Source organism: Carassius auratus, unplaced genomic scaffold (assembly GCF_003368295.1).
Source record: "Carassius auratus strain Wakin unplaced genomic scaffold, ASM336829v1 scaf_tig00214860, whole genome shotgun sequence".
Classification (NCBI taxonomy): Eukaryota; Metazoa; Chordata; class Actinopteri; order Cypriniformes; family Cyprinidae; genus Carassius; species Carassius auratus.
Genome location: NW_020527833.1, coordinates 1,566 through 26,873, shown reverse-complemented (window position 1 = coordinate 26,873; position 25,308 = coordinate 1,566). Strand labels below are relative to the sequence as shown.

At 36.0% G+C, this 25,308-nt stretch overlaps 1 protein-coding gene across 1 annotated transcript in view; it reads left to right on the top strand.

Moving 5' to 3' along the window:
* Window positions 1–24,741, top strand: part of LOC113093094 (neuroligin-2-like) — a 41,569-nt gene extending 16,828 nt beyond the window's left edge. The window contains exons 2-4 of the mRNA XM_026258941.1: window positions 1,548–1,601; window positions 10,078–10,227; window positions 24,407–24,741. Coding sequence (XP_026114726.1) covers window positions 1,548–1,601; window positions 10,078–10,227; window positions 24,407–24,636 — 434 coding nt within the window. The 3' untranslated portion in view covers window positions 24,637–24,741. The remainder of the gene's footprint in view (window positions 1–1,547; window positions 1,602–10,077; window positions 10,228–24,406) is intronic.
* Window positions 24,742–25,308: the final 567 nt, after the last annotated feature.

Below are 25,308 nucleotides of genomic sequence, written 5' to 3'. Positions count from 1 at the left end.
ACAACCTAAAGCACAAGCTGATAAATGCTAGAATCTGTTTCAGTGGGGTGAATCGGACCAGAAATGAGAAGAAACTGCAGTTTAATAACTAGAAGCATTCAGACTTTTACATCAGACCTGTCTTTCAATAAAGTAACATTCAACATCTGACTCGAAATAGTATTGCTACATGCTAACTATAGTTTACACAATGTCATACGTAGCTACAATGGTTATTGTTTTAATAAAGCTGTTTATAAAAAAAATGCTGTTGATTTGCGAGGGTATGATTAGAATACCAGCTTAGGTATTTCAATACACTACAAAGAATACCATAATAATACCATAATAATAATCTAAAGTTATGTTGTATATGTATAACCAGTATATTATGTTATTTATATTATATAATACCATTTGATACCATTTTGATTTTTTTTGTTTTTGTTTAGTAATGAAAAATAAAAAATAAAAATTATTTGTTTATTATATATTTACTAATGTTGTTATGTTTGGTATACTTTTGTTATGTATTAATCTTTTGTGGTTTTTATATGATTTTATAGCTTTAATTATTTTTTTTATTTTTTATTTTATTAATTTGTTTCAATTACTGCAAATTATTTTTAACAGTTTCACCTTAACAATACTAATGGTAACAACCAAAAACCAGGTTGTGTCATGTATTATTATTATAGTATACAATAAAGTATATAATATATAATAAATACTTCTTTTAACATTAATTTGGGGAAATCTATGGCTACCATGGTTACTTTTGTTGCTGAACAAAAGGATAGAAAGTAGTCACAGTCGAGTTTGTTGTCATTTTTCACATTTCGAATGTATTCCACTTTTTGTTTTTGTCCATTGCTCTGCTATGTAAAAAAACAACAACAACACAGTAAACCTGATTTGGCTTCAAATTCCACTTTGCTCAAGATACTGATATTGTTTGTACATTTGAATGGATAAAATGTTCATAAATGTATGTCCTTGGCAGATGCTTTCTTAAGAGCATTACACAAGAGGTTTGTTTGTTTGTGAGACAGGAAAAGAGAGATCACAGTTTCAGCAGTCTTATCCTGTGAGGGGGAGTTATTTTCCCACAGGACATTAAGTCGGAGGACTCCTGAGGGCCGTTGCACTAAACGCAGCTTTGCCACAGTGTTTCCACATGTCTCATCACTTTCTCTCTCTGGGCAGAGAGAGATGGCTGGACATTTGTCATTGAAAGCCTGGCATATAACGAATGAGTGAGTGTGGAAGGGAAAACTGAGGAAGAAAAGAGATAACATCGAAGCTGCTAGTAGGGATGTTAGCAAGTGTCACACCACCATCAGTTTCTCTCTCTCCCTTTCTCTTTCTATGAGTTTGTTGTCTGTTTTGCTCTTCTGCTTTGGCTGCTGTTTTTGATTCTTCTTTTAAATTGGGACACATGATCTCTTGCTAGTTTGTAATTTTTTGTTTTGCTGTTTTGGAATTTTTGGCTCTTTTTGTTTAAGCGCAGTAAAATCTTTTTGAATTTTGTCTTTTCTCTTTCCCCCCTCTTTTTGTCTTAACCCCAGGTCCGCTCACAAAAAAACACGATGAGTCTTCGATGAACAGACCGAGGGACGAAGGTATTTTTCTTGCATGTTTTTCCCTTTTTGTCTTGTTTTTCAGACTCTTTTTTGGGGGCGGTTGTAGTGTGTGCCATTATTTCTCTTGATTATTTTGTCTTGTATGTTTTTGCATTTTGCTTCAAGCTCAACTAGCCACAGGCATAAACACGTACATATGCTCAAGCATACATGCACTAATTCATGCACTGCTGATGTGGTTATTTGTGCTGCACTTATTTTTAATCTCTTCTCAAAACAAATGATTCTTACATCATTTCATTACAACAGGCTTTTATTTTAGGAATTATCTCCCATCAACGGTTATTAGGATTTCATTATATGTTTTGTGTCCTTTTTGATGAATGGCAAAGGATTAGTCAGAAATCAATAAACTACAAATCCCATCAGCCCCCTGTGATTTAGTGCAATTTCATTGGCTGACATGCATCCAGCTGAGAAAGCAGTAGAGTAGCTAATGCAGTAAGTCTGTAAAAGACAACAGGCTGAATTTATTGCTTTTAGGAGCAGAGAAAAATATGATGTGAATGTTCTAATAGTATTTAAAATTACTTCATATTATATCTTCATATTGCCTTTATGAATAAAAACAAATCTAAATAATAGCACTTATCTTATTGCTCATATTTGAATAATAAGGGGAAAGTTGCAGACAAGCTCTTGTTGTGTATTTGTGTGTGTTTACAGCATATACTTTCGTGTCTGAGCTCATCTGTGTTTGTTTGTGTATGTATGTGTACTTGTAAATGTGTGTGTGCATGATGTTCACTCCACGTGCTGTAACAGTCTTTCATGGTTACCACTAAATGTGTGTTTCTGTGTTGTGTAAAAAAAAAAAAAATCTTCCAGCTGTGGTTGCCAGAAATTTACAGCATTTGGTGCCTGTATATTTAGCAGTTTATTTTTATGTTTTAAAGTAGGCTATATATATTTGAATTTGCCAACCTATAAGAAGTATATCTGAATATAAGTATATAAGAATCTGCTTTGTACTAAATATATTGTTGTTCATTATAATGATACTTATGGTCACGTGATGGTGATGAGTTCATAAAAATCGGCCTTGATGTGAACCACAAGCGTGTATTCTGTAGTGAAAAATAAATGTGCTAAAATGTATTTGACTACAAATACATTTACAGTGGGGAAGGTGTGGCCTAGTGGTTAGAGAGTTTGATTCCTAACCCTAGGGTTGTGGGTTCGAGTCTCGGACCTGCAATACCACGACTGAGGTGCCCTTGAGCAAGGCACTGAACCCCCAACTGCTCCCCGGGTGCCCCAGCATAAATGGCTGCCCAATGCTCCGGGTGTGCGTTCACGGTTTGTGTGTGTTGGCTCTATGTCATGTCACATATTTATATGTTTAAAGGTGGGGTAAGCTATTTCTGGTAGCCAATATTGACATTTGAAATCACCAAAACAAACACTGGATGCAGCATGACACGACAACGACAAATCCCTGACAGAAAACTGCTGCTGCATTTTTTTTATGACATATTGACAAATTTCAAATGATATTCAACGGCCGTTTTCTCGCGTCCAGTGTACTAGATAGACCTTAGCTGTTGTGATGCAGACATAGTGTTACTCACCTATCGAGAAGAAACAAAACAACCTCAGCATCCGATCGCAGGCCTTCAGCTCCTTGAGTTCACTCCAGCACTGGAAGGCTGATATGATATTTACACAGGTCCTACCTCTTGCCTTAAAGCCTTCTTTTGTTCCACAGATGTTTTCCTCTACTGTTTTTTATTCGCCATCTCTAACTTTCTATCGCTCGCTCGATAGTGTCCATCCTGAACACTGAACACTATCTCCTCCACATCATGAGTAGACATGCCCCTTACTCCTGATTGGCTACAAGTTGGTTTTGCTAGTCAGCCCGAATCAGTTGAAAAATCGCTTACACCACTTTTAATAAAAATACTCTGCAGTGGTACTTTATTAAACTGGTATGCTTAAAGTCTGCTAAACTGGAACAACTAATTTTGTACTTAATGCACTTTAATTGTGCAGAAGTAGTGCCGAACACATTTTAGACCTAATATTGTGCATTGTGGACAAGTACTACTCCAAATGAAGATTTTATATTAGTAAGTCTTAAGAAATACGTCAGTAAATACAACTATGTTCATAGATTTGAAATATACTATACTTATCTTGTATTTTAAGATGTTATTCAATGAAAATCTGCCTAAACCCTAGTCTCACATAATCAGATCCGAAGGCACTGGACTCAGCTATCAACGGTCCAGGAACCGCCCAAGAGGACGTCTGATAGACATGTAAAGCAGCCAATCACAGTTTGTTTTATTCAGCCTCATATTTTGGAAGGTGAAAATGTAAAGTTGATGTCCGGACAATAACAGACCAGCTTACAACTAATAAATTAATTGTTGCAAAATGCTACATACACGTTTATCAGAAATCCTGTAAAATTCAACCAATCAGATGACACCTTCAAAACTCCCAAATTATTTCTAATTTTATTTGCCTTATGAATCCGATTTTCATCCAACAGTCAATAGGCATAATGTCTGAGGCTGAGACTAATTAAATCCTGACATATATATATATATTTTCTCACAAGAAATTGATTAGAGAAAAACAAATTAATAAGGATAAATAACATTTAATAAGCAAATGAGTCTTTTTAACTCTTTGATTCAGTTCACAAAAAAATTCTGAATAAATTGTTCATGAATAAACTTAATTAATTAATATATTGTTCATGAATAAATTTCTTTAAAAATGTTAAAAAAAATTATAAACTGAATAAAAATGAGCAACCAGGAGATTATTCCAGATTTCTTCTTTTGCATTCCAAAGTAGAATGAAAGCCATGCAAATTTGAAACGACACAAGGACAAGTAATCAATGGCGATAATTTTTATTTAAAATAATTTTCCTCTAAAATTACAAAAAATTACATATATATTCTATTAAATAGATTTAAATAGTTATTTGTATCATATACAGTTGTTAGCTTTACTTTTAAAAACATTTTTTAAATCGTAATCCCTTTAAAAAAATGTATATGCTATATATATATATATATATATATATATATATATATATATATATATATATATATATATATATATATATATATATATATATATGTGTGTGTGTTTGTGTGTGTGTGTGTGTGTGTGTGTGTGTGTGTGCGCACATATTTAAAAAAAATATATCAGAATATTTGAATAGTACTGTATTTCACAGTAAATTGCCATATATTGTCTCATCAAATTTATACATATTAACATAATAGATAGTTAAGCAATTACCAGGGTTTTACATTATCATTATTCCATGCTCTTTCCATTTAAAAAGACTATCTCTCTTTGTAGCATACATGTCTGTGCATGTGCAGGGCTCACGCTTTATGCACTGAGTTCTCGGATTCCGGGCGTCTCTAATTGCAGAGGTTTAAATAGAGACACTGCCAGCTAATCCAATTTTGCGTCTCTGAACATGGGAGAGAAGAGGAGAGGAAATGCACAGCAGTGACGGAGGAAAGGAGGAGAACGAAAGAGAGGAGAGATGAAAGAGAGGAAGAGAGGGGGAACGCTCAGATCACCAATTTCATTGCACGGAGGGGAAGAGATCGCTAAGAAAACTTTGTGATAAAGACGAGTATATGATGAAATGAGATTCATGGAGCTTTGCAAGTGAAAGAGGATGTGTGGGCGGCAGACAGGAACAAGAAGGGAGGGATGGTCGTGGCGCAAAAAGGTACGCGTTCACTCTCGACACATGGGAGCCAGTGGCTCACAGGGACCCGGGTTCAAATCCGATCCCAGTCCCCCATCTCTCTGCCTTCCTTTCCTGTAAATTATGTCAAGTAAAGACAAGATTGAAAAGAACAAAAGATGGAGAGGTGTAGGAAAGTCCCATAAAGAGAGCAGAGAGGCAAAGATGAAGGCAGAGAGTTGAGGAGAGGGGGAGAGTAGAAGGAAAAGCAGGAGATCAGAGGGAACAAGGGAGGGGGAGGTGCGGCATAGGAGAGAAAGAGAGAGAGATGCAGGCTTGGAGGAGGAGAGACAGAATAGCGTTCTTGTATTTTGAGGATGTTTTGAAGCGAACAGGATACTAAGGCCTCTGTTGAAAGGATCTGGGCGTTGTGCTTGCTCTCTCACTCCCTCGCTCGCTCTCTCTCTCGCTCTATTTCAAACTCTTTCCATCACATATTGAGGCTAACGCACTGCATACGGTCTCTCTCTCTTCCTGTGTCTCCCCATTCTTCCCTCGCTCACTCTCACACACACACACACACACACACACACACAAAGATTATACTCATGGACTCGTAAGCAGGGTTGTCCCAGATAAGATGTTTGTGGATTCTGTATGCTTCTCTTCGATGCATCACACACATAAAATATCTCAATACTGCAGCGGGAAAAAAAAACTCAGCTTGGAGAAATCTGCTTTTACAGCATTTGATTCTACATTTATTCAATATTATTGAAATTAAAGGGGTAGTTTACTCAAAAATGGAAACCCAAGCATCATTTACTCACCCAGTGTACTTTTCTTTCGTTGAGCACAAAAGCAGATGTTTAGCTGAATGTACAAAATGCTCCATTTGGTGAAAGTGAGAGTTTTATCACAGCTTTAGTCAGGCTTTATAAAATGACTCGTCTGCAACATTACAAGTCTTCTGAAGTCATACGATTGTCAAATACATTTTAATTCACTGAAAGAATTCACTAAACATTTTTTTTCACTAAACGAGTCTTTGTCACCATTCACTTTTATTTAATTACATATAAGTGCTTGGACATTCTGATAAACGGGTTCCATGGAAGAAAGATTGTCATACAGGTTTGGAATGACATGAGGATGAGTAAATGATAAATTAATTATATTCTCAAAGGTGAACTATGTAATCAAATAACTCTGGGATCTCTTCTGATTAGATGGACTTGTGTGTATATTACCAATTATAAATGGGCAATATCAGACCCATCAGAGCTCTTAGAGTTCTCGGTTATGATCTAATCGTTGTTTCTCCTAAATATTCTGTGGAGAAGTAAAAATGAGACAATAGTTGGCATAGAGTACAAACCTATACAATTAATGCAAATAGCATTATATTAGCAGGTTTATTATCTGCTCCAGAAATAATTTGATGACAATTGTTCATATACATCTTGGCAGACCTGACTTCAGTTGGAGACATCTTTACAGTAAAAACAGTACTATTATAGTACTATTAATTAGTATCATTAAAATATCACAAATTTTTCAGTATTTTTAATATATTTAGATTTTTTTCAGCATCATTACTGCAGTCTTCAGCGTCACATGATCCTTTACAAATCATTTGAAAAAGCTGATTTGCTCCTTGATAAACATTTCTAATTATTATTAATGTTAATATTTTTGTGGAAACCATACTTTTTTTTTTCCAGGATTACAACTATCTTACTATAACAAGCTGCAAATTAGGAGCGTATTGAAGCAAGTCATAGTTAATGGTTTGTTAACAGCAAGAATTGGACCTTAAAATAAAGTGACCAAAAAACATTTGAACATTATTGTTCATAAAACATTTCTACACCTTAAATCTCCATTAGCTCTCCATTTAATTGCAACGATGCCTTGGAGAAATAAGTGTAAATTGTGATTTTTACTTCCACCGGGCCCATGGTGTTGCCTCACAATGACACAAAAAGCAGTCCCATCCTGAAAAAGATTTCCCATCATCTGATTGGCTGTTAACAGCACACCTGATCCACACAGCCCTGTCTGATTGGCTGAATCAGAGGTGTCACTGCTTCAACGCCGACGTCTTCCAAGTAACTCTTACTCCGTTCAGCTGCACCGATGGTGTGAAACAACACGTATCAAAGCCGGGGGAAATATCTAACAGTCTAAAATTAGTCTTGTGCGAAAGAGACACTCTTGTTTATATTTCCATTTAGTCTCAGTATTCAAAGAGAATGTGTTCACACGAGTGCCCATACTTGTGCACGAGTGTGCAAGCATGTTCATAGGTTGTGTGTGTGTGTGTTTGTGTTTATAAAAAGTCGTGTTTGTCTTCAAGAAGAGGTGCTTGTGTGCATGCAAAGATTAAGATGAAAAAGTGTGTGAGGGTGCAGTCGCTGTAATGCGTTTGTAACCCAAGATTCAGGTGGTGATGCAGGCGGGCGTGCAAATACGTGCGTAGAATTTGTTTCCGTGGCAACAGGCATGAGTGAGTCAGTGCTGGTGAGCTTCTATTAGACAGAGAGAGAGGGATGAGGCAGTTTCCATAGCGACTCAGCATCACAGCTGCCTATGTGTGTGTGATTTTGTGTGTCCGTGAAAGGACCTTGGTCTGTGTAACTTTTATTTTATTCTCTTTTGTGTGCCATTTCCTTTTCACATCTCGATCTCTTCCTGTCTCTCTCTTTCTCTCTCTATCTCTCTGCCACTCCGGCTCTCTCTCACTCTCTCTCATCTGTCTCACTCTTCCTTTTATGATTTCCCCCATCTCTCTCACCCACTCTCTTTCTTTCTCCCAGACCCCCTCCTTCTCTCTCGGGGTAAACAGATGTCGTGGTAGTTATTTATGTTTCTGCATGGTCTGGTTTTCATATGAATTATCTACAGCCCTTGCACACCACAGAAGCACTGGCTAACTGGACATCTCCAAATGCCCTCGCACACTCGATCGCTCTCACACACATCCACAGACACACACACACAAGCATCTCCAAGAGCATATGTATATATGCATGAGCATGTGCGGCTCACTCAAACACACTGCAACAGAAAAGCGGAGGGGAACAACCCGTACCAACAAACAGCACATATAGATGTGAATCTAAAAGAGACAGAATATACCAATCTTGAGACTTGAGACGGGGGAGTTTAGATGGGGTCGAAGGACAGAGGAAGTACCGCGCAGAGGTAGGGACTCTACCAATGCAGCACCTAGAGGGGGATCCAAGACGTGGGAGGGTGGAATCATTCAGTCTGACCCATCTGAGCTTTTGTACTACAAATATACAGAGAGAGAGAAACGCACACACAGACTGTACTAACTGATACAGTGATACATCAGAGCAACAGAGTTTTGGAAGAGAAATAGATAGACTGTGCCAGCAGAGTGCAGAAACGATGAGCCAATGCGAGGCAGACCGCGCCAAAAGATCCCAGAGCGTGAGGAGACGATTGAGGATATGGTCAGAAATCGTGAACTAACGTACTATTCAAACTATTTTCGTGGTATGACCTACTAAATTTGCCATTATGTGCCATATGCAGTTGCACATACAGCACTCACAGTACTGTCTCCCATTATGCAGTGCGCTGACCTTCTATTTTAAGAGTGACAAGTGAACTGGAAGCAATATCAGCCAGTATTTGTTTTTACCTCCTCTTCCTTGACTCATTATCTGAAAACATTGTCAAATGGTAAAACGCTAATAATTCTACTAATACTGTTTCACAATCTTTTTTAGGAAAAGAGTAGGCAGTGTAAAGTGTGTATCCACACACACACACACACACAAAACGGGGATATCAGTACACTAAATAAGCCTGAAATGTATTACTGTACCTTATTCTTTTATCAATTAAAGATAATGGTTTATTCTTGCTTTAAGTTTTAAAAGAGTGCAGAACATTTATTTTCAAATCATATACAATTCAAAATATTTTGTAAAGAAATAATTGTATTCAGAATGTATGTATTAAAAAGGATCAAATATGTGACCCTGTACCACTGGTTTTGTAGTCCAGGGTCACATATAATGTTTATCATTTTACAAAAGATTTCTATCTCAAATAAATGTTGTTATTTTTTTACTTTGTGTTCATCAGTAGATTTTCACAAAAGCAGCAAAACTGTTTTCAACATAGATATGCAATAAAATTAGCTTTATTAATAGGTAATGTACTTAATATTAGATTATAAACAGAAATGTTTTTGAGCAGCAAATGAGCATAGAATGATTTCTAAAGGAAAAAATTGGAAAATACTGAAGACTGCTGAAAATTCACCTCGCATCACAGGAATTAATTAAATTTAAAAGAACACAGTTATTTGAAATTGTAATATTATTTCACAATTGTACTGGTTTTACTGCATTTTTGATCAATATATATGCAGCCTTAGTGAGCATTAAAGACTTCCAAAAACATCAGAATCTCACTAAGCTCAAACTTTTGAACTGCAGTGTATATGAATTATATATTTCTTATTATAATTTTCAATTTAATGTGCATGTTTGAAAAATAGCAATATGTTTTGTGTACAGTATATGTTTATGAACAAGAGCTCTTAAGCGCATAATATCAGTGTTTCACTAAGCAGATCATTACTGTTTATTTTACAGTGATGCTGCAGCAGTGTAATATATATTATATATGTAAAAAAAATATATATATATATATATATATATATATATATATATATATATATATATATATATATATATATATTATTAATTTTTAATTTTTATGCATTTTTTGTTTTACACAGATATTAGAGATCGTCGGAAGAAGCCTGTGATGTTGTTTATCCATGGTGGTTCATACATGGAGGGAACAGGAAACATGTTTGATGCAAGTGTTCTTGCTGCCTATGGAAACGTGATTGTCGTCACTATGAACTACAGACTGGGCGTTCTGGGTAAGTACAATGATATAGGAAGTCTTTTAATGCACTAAATGTCTCCACATATGAAAACACTAAGGTTTCTTTCATTATAATTTTTGCTGTTATTGTTGTTCTGTGATGGTTGTTCATGATGATCATTCATATTTTGTGAGTCCCCAACAACAGGTTGACATGCATGCAAGGTCAAAAAACACTTTCGTTGTCTTATAATATGCATTTATTTTTACCTTACTTACAACATCTCCCAAACGATTCACTCAACGATTAATTTTTCCAAACCCCTCCCTTGCATGATGCTAATCTGCAGTGATTGGTCCAGTTGGTCTCATTTTCATTTCATCATGCCTGTGATGCATGATAAAGCAGCGTTTGTGAGCACAGTGCTGCTTTGTGTACAGCGTTACTTGGGGGAAAATGCTATTTTAACGCTCCAAAAATGGGCACCTAGTGGCAAAGAATGAATTAGCATTTTCATTCATACCAACGAAAAAGACCAACAAGTGGACGAGCAATATGCTAATGTTTCATGTTGACCCCATAATGAAATGGCTTAGGATTCGTTTTAAAAACAACTCGTTTTAATGATTCAGAGTTTACTTGTTCTTTTGAGAGACAATACCTTAATACATGGTGCACTTTCAGATTAAAGCTTTGCAGGATGTTTTCATTCACTTAGAGCTGTGTTACACACTGCATGAAAGGTAATTTTAAAAAAATCCATAATAGGGGCACTTTAAATATGTCACCTGAAGTCAAGTTGCACCAGATTTTGCATCAGTAAAGATGAACCTCAATGATTCTCACACTAAAGCTGTCACAACATGTCTTGACATGCCATTTTTGAATATAAGCATGTGCAAATTAGTTTTGAGTGTAGTGTGTTGCTTCAGAGGACTTGTGAGTGAAATAATCCTTTAAATTTACAGTTTTTTGTTGTTGTTTTTTGCGTTTTACTTTTATAACATTTACCTTTAATATAAAAAAATATTGAACATAATATTTAACTACACGTTAATTAAAGGGGTCATATGATGCAATTGAAATTTTTCCTTTCTCTTTGGAGTGTCACAAGCTCTTTGTGCATGAAGAAGATCTGTAAAGATTGAAGTCTCAAATCCAAAGAGATATTCTTCATCAAATTTAAGACTTTGCCACGCCCCTCTAAATCGGCTCATTCAAACACACCCCCAAATGTGGAAATATTTGCATAATGCCACCCAAATGTTGATGCAAAGAAAGAAGGCATGGTTTCAGTAACAGCAGCTAGTGTTTAAGCAGCCATGACAGGGAGATGTGTGTTTTTAGGCGAAAGCACTTTATTTGGCCTTCCGAATGTAGATGCATTTAAGAATCTTTAAGATTACAACAGAACAGAGCATTTTATAGACATTTCCGTTTTGTTCCGTTCTGTTTTGTAAACCTAGGAGAGGAGGTAATTCTGATTTTGCTACGACAATCTGGCGCTCCTGAATCAGCTACTGTATTTATATACTGTATATTTTTGTTATTAGTTTAAGTATTTGCTATTAAATGTTCAAATGTCTTAACCGTCCGTGGGTTGTGTACTGCAAACACATAAGAGCTTCATCACTGTCTGTCACATGACTCGGGGTTGAACTGATGGTAAATCTAAGGACATTATTAACTGTCTTTACATTAATTTCAAAAGATGAAGTTCGTGTTTATGGAAAGGGGTCAGTTGGCCAATCAGAGCAGACTGCGCATGTCAGAAGGCGGGCATAGAGGACCTACAATAATATACAGTATTTTAAAAAATAATGTTTTTTTTTTTGTTTTTTTTTTTTACATTAAAGCATGTCAACATATTCTAGTACACTAAATACACTAAATAATGATCTTTAAAAAAAGCATCATATGGCCCCTTTAATTTTAAGTTATTTCAAGGAACAATACAGTAAATCTAAAAAGTTTTTAGATTTACTCAAGTGTCTTGAGTTTTAGAAGGAACACTATTTTCAGTTGCTTCCAGAATTATTGATTTTTCATCTATAAAGCTGACTTTTTTCAGAGAACCTAAAGAAAGATGTTGAAAAGGTTGAAAAGGGAGGAAGTTCTCGTGGCTGTTCAACTGTATAGAGCTTGGTTTATTGAATTGTAAAATCTATTTTGTGAATTACATGAAGCCATCAGAGAGATTTTAAAAGAATATTGATTTATTCTCTTTTTTGGTATTTTTGAGTCATTAGCATCTAGATGTGGTGTTCTGCTCTACTTCAACTTTAACACATTAAGTGACCTCTTCTGGAATAGAAGAATTACAGTAATTTAATCAGGAAGAAGAAACAGCTGAAACTCTAGAAGTGGAGTCCTGCTCTCTGTCAATTTAAAGATATTGAAAAGTGATTTTAGGAAATAAGAATTACAATAACCCAATCGGGGAGAACTAAAAGCCTATATTCCACTTTCAGTGGCACTGAACTGTAAAAAATACCCAATTATGACTGCATTTCCTTGCTGTTAGTAACAACATTAAAGTACACTTAAGTTTCCTGTTTGGTTTAGGTGTCATATCAAAGATCCTCAAGGAATGTTTTACGCATGGCGTGAGAGAACCATGTTTGGGCTGTTTTTGTACAGAGATGTGTTTGTAGTCGAGATGCCTCCCTTTTTCCATGAATGCGTAATGAATGCAGAAGGCCAGTGTGAGTTTACCTTCAAGAATGAAAGATTGAATATAAATCTAAACAGACTAAGAAAGTAAATTAAACAGTTCCCTGTGGAGATGAAGTGATCTGAGGGAATCACAGTCAAAGTTGTAAGTGAAGTAGTTTTGGCCTGCATGTGTTCTGAAGTGTGTTTATTTCATATGCTGATCAAACGCTTCTCGTATTAGCTGTTCTCATATCAGCCTGAGTACAAAAAGAGTAGAAAATCAGAGTTTAGAATATCTGTGTGCTATGTATGTAATTTTAAACAATATGCTACATATGGCCTCATTTTCCAGTGATTCTCAAACGATTCGCTCGAAGCAGTTCAAAGATTCAGTCTCTTTAAACCCCTCCTTTCTGCGAGCCTGCTCTGCTCTGATTGGTCAGATGGCCTACGATATGACTTCCGTATTTTCCGGACTATAAGTCACACTTTTTTTCATAGTTTGGCTGGTGCTGCGACTTATTGTCAGGTGCGACTTATTTATTAAAATTAATTTGACATGAACCAAGAGAAATGAACCAAGAGAAAACATTACATTGAAGACGGTGATGTTTTCTCTTGGTTCTTGGTTCTAAATAAATGCGACTTATAGTCCAGTGCGACTTATATATGTTTTTTTCTCATCATGACGTATTTTTGGACTGATGCGACTTATACTCAGGTGCGACTTATAGTCCAAAAAATACAGTATTTCAATAGTTCTCGATTTTGAACGCTCTATAGAAAATATAAACATCTATTGTTTGTCATACTTAAAGATTGTGATTCAGTGGAGCAGCTGGTTCAGATAAACAAGATACTGATCCATTTTTCAACAGCAAGCGTTTTGTGAATCCCACATTGACCTCCGCAAGATTAGAGAAGCAGACATCAGTAGAATGACGTGTTTGTGGGTGGGGTCAAGTTGTTCGCAGCCGGCCAATGTAGAACTAGAGATGGGTAGATAGACACCTAGTGTCGACACGTTTCGAGCTTTTGACACACTAGTGATTTGAAATAAAAAGTTTGTTATAAAAGCCTTACTGCTTCAAAAGCCTAGTTCGGCACATCCCTACGTAGTACATAGGCGCGCATTATGCAAATGTGTTACCCAGTGATGTGTAGCCTTCACGAAAGTGGGATTCGAATTACTATCAATTCGTTTCAGCTGTACAGAGTCGATTCTTTATTTTGGGAGACAAAATTGCAATTACATTGCATAAAAGGCAATATTGGAAATAGCATAATAGGGGCACTTTAAAATCATTGCAGTATACACTGTGTTACTTATAACTCCAGCATTTCAGTCTGTGTGAAATATCTAATTTAGTGTAGAAGTTTCAATAAATAAAAAAATTGTCAATAAAAAGGCTGCCACTATGGCACAGAGTATCCATACTGCACATTTTGGCAAGTGGTCAGCAGATATCAATGCATACAAAACAGAATTAATACATTAAGTATGTTAAATAGCCCACACTGTACAAAAACACAAATACATGTACGCTGCCTTGAAAGGATGCAAAAAGAATGATTATTAACAGGGGTGAGGAATTTTGGTACATGGATGAATAAGAGTAACCTTTCAGTGTATTATCTGTCTCTCTCCCTTTCTCTATTCTGCTTTAAAGAGGTTTTTCTATAGCGGTGAAGAGGATTACACATTTGTGTTTTACCATTCCAGCCCCATTGGATGATTGGATTGGATGAAGCATTTTCAAAAAAAAAAGTACAAAGGAAGCAAAAAAAAAGACCAAGAACAATGTTCCACATCAAAAAAGGAGGTTTAGCACAAAACCGGACCCTTTATCCAGCTCTCACATGCACAGACACCAGCCAGAAATGTATGAGCTATATGCACCTTTACACAGCAAAAGACCGATAAAGGGAAAAAAGAGCCAGAGAAATGGGGAGAGAGAGAGAGACAGAAGAGAGATGTGAACATGCTAAAAATAACCATCAGAAGCGCCTTTTTAAATCTGCAGTGAAGCAGAGAATTCATTCAAACCAATGCTAATGCAGCACACACACACAAACACATAAACGCAGCATTTGTTTCTGGATTCTGACCCAAAGAGTTCAGGTTCCTGTGTGTTTCTGAAGGCTCATACACATGTGGTTATCTGAAATTCCTCACACACAATGAGGAGGAGGTGGCAGAAGGCCAGATTGAGCTGCGAGTACTAATACACATGTGCCCCATGTACTGCGGCAGGCTAGCTGCATTAGCATTAGCACTCTGCCAATGTGCAAGTTCTCTCTAAATGTGAGGCGCCCTCATCTTCCATCTCTGCTTCTGCCCAGCTGGCCCTCGGAGCTGCTGATTTGTGTACCACAACCATCTGCTCAGACTAATTAACTAATTAACTAATTAATGAACTCTGGGGAAGAAAGAACGCGCTGTCGATGGGCCTTGCGGGTTAGCACTGTTTTCTTACCGGGGCCTAAAAGTTTCCTGCATTTCTCTGTTCACATTACCCCCTCACCTCTTTTGCTTTCTCTTTCTCTGTATCTACCAGCCCTTCATCAAATCTGTCTTATTTGAAGAAACAGATTACCCTAATTAGGTTCCTAATTCGGCACAAGTCTTTATTTCAGCAGTTTTTACACTTTTGCCACCAGCAAACACAGGATCCCTGAATTATGATTCACGCGCTGCCACGCACTTCTCAAGGATGTTTGCTTTGAGCTATTTGCGTTTACAAAATACACCTTTCAGTTTTTGATCTGGACACTAATCGCGTAATTATAAATTCAAAGGGAAACAATGGATGTTTGCGATATTGGTATCTGAGAAGTGGAGGAGATGATTTTTGCAAATGTAAATGACACCTCAGATCTCAGAATGAAGAGGACACATTTACATATTTTTATACTTGCTGCAGGTGATCGGTGCCTAGATTAAGCTTGATTAACTTCACTTGTTTATTTCTATTTCAGAGTAAATGTTTATAAACACAAAAAATGGCCGTCAATGCTATTATTTGGTGGAAGTTCCCACACAATATCGCGGCGGCAGTTCATAAAAATTTTACTTTGGTAAATTGGTGGCCAGTTCATATGAATTTGTATAACTCTATCTACTTAATGCCCATTGATGGTTAGCCTTACTGATAAAAAGTATGATCTTTAGAATAAAAAAAAATCATACAAAAACATGTCATTGTTATTAAAAAAGTAAGCATGAAGCTCTTTCTTTAGGGGGAATTTGTACGAAAATGTATAATTGTTTGAAAAAAAGTAAGCATGCGATTTCAGTAATCTTATAAGATCATTATAAGTCACACCGTCTCCAACATGAATCTAAGAAAATTGGGTACGGCATATATGATGAAACCTAGTGACTCATAGACTATGACAAAAGTTCCTTTTAAAGAATAAAATTGTTATTGGCATGCACTAGTAGTAAACAAAAGAGCATCCCAAATCTCAGTTTGGCAGTTATACTTTTTATGGGTGCTGAAAAAATGAGGAAGATGTGAAAGGAAGTTTTGAAGAGAAACTCAAAGAGTTTGAGTTACGCTGTTTTAAGTTTTATTGTTATGTTGCGTTGATTAACGTGTAATTTTGTGTTGGCTAGGCAGAAAAAGTAGGTCGTAGCAGCAAACCCTTTGTAGTGATCATTAGGAATTTCTGACACTGTCATAAAATTATCGTAGGCTATCTTTGGTTGCAAGACCATGACAACGGCCATCTTTGAACCTCTCTTACTGTATGACATAGGACCCCCGATTAGGAGCTGTTATCATAGAAATCCCCACGATTGTTTCAAGATGGCAATCTTTCATCTAGGACAGCCGAAACTTGTATTTAAGCTCCACCGTTAGGGGGAATTTGTATGAAAACTTATGATTGTTAAGAAATAAACATACTTTAAGCATACTAAGTTATACTTTTTTTTTCTAACAGTCCTGTATTTTGGAACAAATTCAAATGAAATTGTCAAACAGTTAAATCAGGTCAGAATAGGATCCAATGGTTAGGAGATTAGGTTGGAATCTAATGGCTAATTTGATCTAAAGATAAAACTCATTAGTTTTAGCTAATCACTAAATTCTGTTTGCGGTACAAATGGCCCCTCTCTGCCTCATTCTTGTTTCAGTAGCATTACACCCTCTGGTAAAACAAGCAGTTAGTTGTCTGTAGCATGTTGTAAGGTGCAGCCATGCAGAACGCAGAATATTGTTTTTATGTTTGTGGGATATTGATGTAGCCTAACAGAGGGGCCCTGCGAAGCACAGCTGATTAACAATTTTACTATACTTCACCAACCAATATGCTTGTTTTCAATACAAATATTTCAGAGACAGAAGCACACTCTCCTGTGAGGAATGGAAAGGACAAATGGGGCACTGAGGTTTATAGCCATTCTGTGGACCGGATGCAGCTAGCTGTGGAGGAACGACACTGACCACTGCTTGAAAAGAGAAAAAAATTAAGAAAGAATTCAATTTACAAGCAGGAGTTTGAATGGAATTAGAATGACAGGAAGAGTAATTTCGTGAACACAGCAGTGCTTTTCAGGCTGATTGGTCAATTCTTGTTTCCTATTGTTTGGCTCCAAGGACAGGTTAATTAAAGGGGGGTGAAATGCTCGTTTTCACTTAATATCCTGTTAATCTTGAGTACCTATAGAGTAGTACTGCATCCTTCATAACTCCAAAAAGTCTTTAGTTTTATTATATTCATAAGAGAAAGATAGTCTGTACTGATTTTTCCCGGAAAAACACGACCGGCTGGAGGCGTGACGTGTGGGCGGAGCTAAAGAATCACGAGCGCCAGTAGGCTTTTGCATTGAGAGCGTTTGGAAGCTGTGACTTTACCTTGAGGAAAAAACCAACCAAAACAAACCATGGCTAACAGTCAGATTCAGCCGTTTATTTATGATCCAGAATCAGATCCAGAGGCTGAAATTTAACAAGAGCAGCATCAGCAACTACGTCTCTATGTGGTATGTACTGAAACTGTATATATTTGCATAGCGGTTTTGGAAAAGTTCCACTTTGTTGTCTTTTTTTTTTTTTTTTTTTTTTTTTAAGCTGTACATGTGGAAAGTGCAGTTTGATGACAACATCGCATGTTGTTTACTTGATGTGCTTACGTGCCGTTAGCTAAGTTAACAACACAGAGATATTTGAAGCAGTTTTACTCGTGCAGTTTGATGACAACATCGCATGTGGTTTACTTGATGTGCTTACACGCCGATAGCTAAGTTAACAACACAGAGATATTTGAAGCAGTTTTACTCACCGAATGCGGTTCCAACACACGATCGTGACCCTTTTGCGTTGGGACTGCATTATCCTTAAGAAATAAACGATGTGCAAATCCGGCATTAAACTGGGCCTTGTTTGTAAAACAAGCATCTTCTAAATGCAGGGAACAATCACAAACACTTGCACAACTCCGTTGATGCTCTGTAAAAAATAAACTCCATCCACTGGTCATTTAATGCTGTTTCTCTTTTGGTGATCTGTGCAGGGTTGTCTTGCCCTGGCAACCAAAAACACACTTCTTTTGTGACATTTCGCGACGCTCTCGCTCTGATCAGTGAAGTCTGTTGTGCTCTCAGTGCTGTGCTATACGGGAGCGCGCGCTCTTCTGGGAGAAGTGCCCTTAGGACCCATATAAGGAAATTCCGCTCCATCTAACGTCACACAGAGCCATACTCGAACACCCCCCCCCCCCCCCTTTAAAGCATTCTGGGAAAATATATGTTTTTCCACAGTGGTCCATAAAATGATTTATGGCGGGGATCCTCAAATCTGGCCCACGAGATCCATTTTCCTGCAGAGTTTTACTCTAACCCTAATCAAACACACCTGAGCATGCTAATCAATGTCTTCGGGATCATCACAAAATCACAGGTAGGTGAGTTTGATCAGGGTTGGAGCTAAACTCTGCAGCGCATTGGCCCCCCTGGACAAGATTTGAGGAACCCTGTTTTATGGTAATTGGTAATTTATTAAATTCATAAAAAATATTTTATAATAATAATGGAATATAAGAAGAAGAATTGTTGTTATTAGTGTTAGAATTATCTATCTATTGTTTGTTCGTTTGTTCATTCTATCGTTCTATCATTCTATCATATATCTATCTATCTCTTGTTTGTCCGTTTGTTCGTTCATTTGTTTGTTTGTTCGTTCATTCATTCTATCATTCTATTGTTCTCTCTGTAGTTCTATCTATCCTTCTATTGTTCGTTCTATTGTTCTTTCATTCTTTCAATCATATATCTATCTATGTATTGTTTGTCGGTTCATTCATTCAATTGTTTGTTTGTTCGTTCATTCGTTCTATCCTTCTATTCTTTCTGTAGTTCTATTTATCCTTCTATTGTTCTGTCGTCCTTTCTATCATATATCTATCTATCTATTGTTTGTCCATTCATTCATTTGTTTGCTCATTATTTCATTTGTTTTATCATTCTATTGTTCTTTCTGTAGTTCTATCTATCTATCTATCTGTATGTCTGTCTGTCTGTCTGTGTGTGTGTCTGTCTATCTATTGTTCTATCATTCATTCGTTCCATCTATTCCTCTGAATATTCCTCATCCCTCTTTCACTCTGGTATGCTACTCTGTCTCTCTCTCTCTCTTTCTCTCTCTCTCTGTCTCTGTCTCCGATCTGTCATTTGCTGGAATGGTGCATATTCATGAGTCCGGCCCCAAACTGCTGCTCTCAGCACCAAAGTCTGCAGGAGATTCAACTCAGCACTCAGCTCGCAGTGAAACTTACCAAGAGAATCAGAGCGCTGCACAGGGTTAGAGGCTTGACTGATCATTTTGCTAAATTGTAATATGTTATTCCATTACACATATGGACGCAACCCGCTGTTTAGGATAATCACTGCATTTCTGCAACATTCAACATTGTGTCTGCACACTCGCAAAACACATCCCTCTGAAGGAAGAAGTGGCTGGTTGCCAGGCAACAGCAAACAGCTCAACAGAAGGAGGTTAATATGAAGACAGTCAAACCCACAGACCCTCAGCAACCAATTCCTAAATACTGTTTTCACATCGATCAGCCTTTTATCCGATGGCTGTGCTGCACACACAGGCTTCCAGTTATCCAACAGACCACACTAGGGGTTCCCGCTCATAAAGGTGAACAAATGTTTACATCCTTGCCTCTGAACAATCTGTTTCGACACATTGAAATGGAGCCTCGACACACTCTGACAGTATTCAGCATAGACAGCGTACCAATAGAATACCTCCATACTTCAATTACTATTTCTGCAGTATATGAAATGAATATTATGCACGGTGTGCCAGTTTGTATGTATGGAATAATTCTGCATCCCGAATGACCTTCTGCATTTGCCATAATGTGCAGTGTGCAGCTACACTTATCCCACAATGCATCTGGCATGACTCTAATGATATAAATGCATAGCATACATTTTTTTTAAACCAAAATAACTAAGTTGAATTAAACATAATTAATGCAGTGAGATCATATGACAGCGATAAAGTATATTACTGTTTTAAATGTTTGTTGTTGCAACATGCATTTTATTTATTTATTTTTTTAATGGTGTGTAGTATACATTGCATTATACAGTATATACCAATGGCAATGTTATTTTAGAATGATTAATATATAATAATATATTAATATATATATTATAAAATGTATAATTAAATTTTTTTATATAATTATAAGAACTAATTTTTATTTAGTTTAAGTTGTAATCTAATATTTTATTTTATTTTAACTTTATTCATAAAATTTTCCTAACATGTTTTATTCGTTTTAGTAAACAGCATCATATGGTTACTGAAGCTTATTTCTTTCACACTACCAACTGTTATCTAAAAAATACTATGTTAAATATTTTTTTTTGAAACAAACTGTTAAAAGTAGTATGCTAAATAACTGTCACATGACCCATAATGTGCGGTATATGACGCTGGCAACGTTTGAGCAGAGATGTTAAAAATCCTTTAAATAATTTGTTGGACTAGAAATGGAAGGTTAAGTTGAGCAGGTAACATTGTGGGATACAGTGCCCAGTGAAGTAGGTCAGCCGGGTATCCCGTGCCTGCTGGAATGTGGATGCTGCCCACAGTATGCATACTCAAACATAGACACGGATCCAGAACCTGGATTCACACACCTAATATGAAACTATTATAAAAAGACCTCACGCCCACACTTCCCCCACTAATTTGCACTACAGTTGTATTTGTAATGCACTCGGTGACTTCACTCATCTTTAGGGACTTGCCTGTGGTGGCCTGATCCAGCAGTTTGATGAATATGTAATTTGTCTCGTTTTCTACGGGTTGTCCTTGACTCGTGCGGCTGACACTTACGATGTGAGTTAGCACACATTCAGTTACCTGCCCTATTAATGTCATTTAGACAACGGCAATGTTCACAGTCACTCAGTGTGGCCCACATTATTGTTTTCCCCCGAAGGTTGTTTTTTTTTCTTTTTTTTTCTTGGCGAGTTTGAACAAAAAAACACCTGTATCCCTTAATCTCACATTTTTTTAATGTGAAAAAAAAAAAAAAAAAAAAAAAAAAAAAATATATATATATATATATATATATATATATATATATATATATATATAGCACAACTGTTTTCAATTTCTGAAGGATCATGTGAAACTGAAGAAGTGAATGATAAAAATTATTAAAGTAGAAAGCCATTAATTAAATTATAACGAATTGTTTGATGTGCATAGAGACTTATTTCAAAAACAGTAAGCCTGTTTTTCATTTATTTATTTTTTGTAATCAAAAATGTACAATAAAAAAAATCTTAATCAGTGTTATTTTTGCATTATTTATATACTGTTATAGTATTTATTAATAATTATTACGAAATTATTTCAATTAGCGAAAACCATTTTAATAGTATTAGTTGCAAGTAAAAACACAAATCTTAATGGTTAACACAAAAATAATGATTCCATATCTAATAATATGAATGAATGGTTCCATATTTAATAATATATATTCAATAATATGTGACCCTCGACCACAAAACCAATCTGAAGTAGCACAGGTATATTTGTAGCAATAGCCAACAATACATTGTATTTCTCAAAATTATAGATTTTTCTTTTATGCCAAAAATCATTAGAATATTAAAAATAGATCATGTTCCATGAAGATATTTTGTACATTAACTACCGTAAATATATAAAAAGAACTTTTTTTTTATTAGTAATATGCATTGCTAAGAACTTAATTTGGAATGGGTTAAGGTTAGGGTTAGGGAACTTTGCAGGTGATTTTCTCAATATTTAGATTTTTTTTTTGCACCCTCAGATTCCAGATTTTTAAATAGTTGTATCTCAAAGAAATATTGTCCGATCCTAACAAACCATACATCAATAAAAAGTTTATTTATTCAGCCTTCAGATATATAAATCTAAATAAAATAAAAATAAAAAAAATAAAAATAATTTAGGAGGGCAAAAAAAATACAACATTTTACAGACCCAAAATCTTTGAAATGTAGTTTAGGTGATATCTCAAAGAGAGATGCAGAAATATATATATATATATATATATATATATATATATATATATATATATATATATATATATATATATATATATAGCCTATATTTCTGCATCTTTCTTTGAGATATATATATATATATATATGCTAATCACTGTTGCTAATGTTTTATTATGTTGTGGAAATGATCTCACGGTTTAGGATAATGATGTCGTCGGTCATGAATGCATGCTACTGTTTTGCACAGCATGTAAATGAACGTAGCAGATGCAGCAGTATCCTCTAAAACAAAGTCATTATCGGCCTGTGGGAGTTTCCGACGTCAAGAGCTTTTTTAAACATCTGTAACCAAAATTTTCAAAAGAGCTCTATTACTGTGAATCGCTCTACAACACACCAGTGGAGCCTTTTATATGTAGAGGTGCCGAGTGCGAGATCTGTTTTCCTGTTGTGTGTTGTTTGTAATATGATGAGCTGTATGTTGTCGCTCGTCGTCTTCCTCACAGGCCTGACTCCTGAAAACAACACGCCAGTTTGTCTTTTTCTCTACTCATCCCTCTTGACATGCTCTCCTTCTCTAACTCTCACACACAGTCACACTCACTGACTCTTATACTGGGTCTGAGGGCACGTAGCTTTTAAGTACGGGTCTATTTTTATCTCTTATGTCTTTTCCCCATTTCTTCTAATATTCCGGAGGAAGCCTATCTTTCACAATCTGAAGAGCGGTTTCTTAGACATGTGAAATATGTTTGAAATTCCCCTTTTTCTTGCTATATTTTCATGTTTTCAGAGCATCACCAGTTCAGTTAGAATAGTAAAATAGACGGTCTTACATAAGCTCTTTAGTTCTCATTTACACTGTGACTCCAGAGCCTCACATTTTAATGAGCGGTAGCATGGGTTCTTTGTGGATGTCTGTAATAGTATATGGGCCTCATGTTTCGAAGTATGTATGTGGATGTGGGCACTTAAGCATTTCCTACCCAGAGAACAACAGTCCAAATGTCTAGAGTGGCTAATATGCTAGTCTTGTCATAAAGATGGGCCTGACAAGATGAAAATAAAGCTCCTCTCACCAGCCAGCGATAACAGTTAATGCATCAAACCCACCCCAGCACCCCCGAGGATCACAGTTCTGAGCGTTACAGAGGAAAATATGTTCTGCTAAAGCTGCTGTAATTGAAGACACATATGTTTTTGAGCGATTCTAAATAGATTTATGAACTAGCAATGGAATGATTTGAAGCTGTTTGATTCGCTACTTCATTTGTTCAGTCGCCGTTCCTGTAGGAGTCATCACTGGTGAGTCAGAGTCATGTAGACCAAAGGATTCAGTCACTGAATGAATCAGTTAAAAAGGTTCAAAAACACTAATGTTGCGCTTAATGTCTAATGTGCAGTATACAATGAATAATGCCTAAATGTTTTTTTTTTAAACACGGTCAAATTCTCAACAATCAACGATTTCTCTCCAATATCACGAGTACAACGTGTCTTAAATCTTGACATTGAAATAATATGTTCTGCTAGCTATGGTATGATTTGAATCTTTTGAATCACTTTTCGATTTGTTCATTCATTTGTTCAATCGCTGTTCCTGTAGGCTACGTCATCGATGAGTGTCTCAAAATCATGTTAATACTGAAATACTAACATACTGTTGTGCTTACCCCTATTTTTTGTTATGCATTGATAAAAATGTTAAACACATATTCCAATCCAATCAAAGTCTAGTCCAGGTCTTAAAACCATGACATTCAAGTATAGTATATGTCATATCATACTTTGCTCATCTTAATTATTCATGACAAGTTCAAATCTTTTGGAATCATTCCAAATGGTAACAGGAAGCTCTAAATGAACATGACCAATTAATGCTTTAGTCCTCTGTCTTAACTCATTCTTTCAGTTTACCAAGGCACTTTTGCTCTTCTTGGCCTCAGAGTGCTTGATCTTGGTCAACATGTATTGATCATGGTCTTTTATACCTTTTGGTTCTCATTGTCTGTTATCTTATCTCCAGTCTAACTCTCTCGCTCTCCGTAGGTTTTCTGAGCACTGGAGATCAGTCTGCGAAGGGGAATTATGGGCTACTGGACCAGATTCAGGCTCTGCGATGGCTCAATGAGAACATCGGACACTTCGGAGGAGACCCAGAGAGAATCACCATATTTGGCTCTGGGGCTGGAGCCTCATGCGTCAACCTTCTCATCCTGTCCCATCATTCTGAAGGTCTGAAACTCTGTTGCCTTGATCATCAACACAAAATCACATAATTTAAAGGAAGGTCACCAAAATATGAACAGTTATTCATTAAGTCTTCTCTATTTATTAAAAAATGCATTTAAAACTGCAAGTGTGGTTCATACACATATTACCATTCAAACGTTGGGGTCAGTGTTGAAAAAAAAAAATTATATTATTCAGCAAGGACGCATTAAATTGATCAAACGTGATTTTATAGAGTGACAAAAGATTTCAAATAAAGTCCTTTCTATTCATCAGTATAACTTTCTATTCATCAGAAAATCTTGAAAAAAATGAAACGCTGTATCAAAAAGGACCAACAGTATAAAGTAGCACAACTGTTTTCAACATTAATCATGTTCAAGAAATGTTTCATGAGCAGGAGTTTTGCATCTCAGAAATATTAAAATATATTCAAATACAAAAAAAGTTATTTGAAATTTTTGTCATATTTTAAAATACTTCTTAATAATATTACTGTTTTAATACAGAAATGAAATAATTCTGATTAAAAGAGGTTTGGGTCTGATTTTCGTATAGTACAATGATTTGAATACACATCTTAAAGAGTGTTTTTTATATCTGTGTTGAATTTTATTTCAAGTTGGATATGAAGTCAGAAATGGTAATGTTCCTGATATCATAATGAAGATACAAGCCTCATTTAAAAACAAGCTTTTGTTGAAAATAAGTAGTTTGAC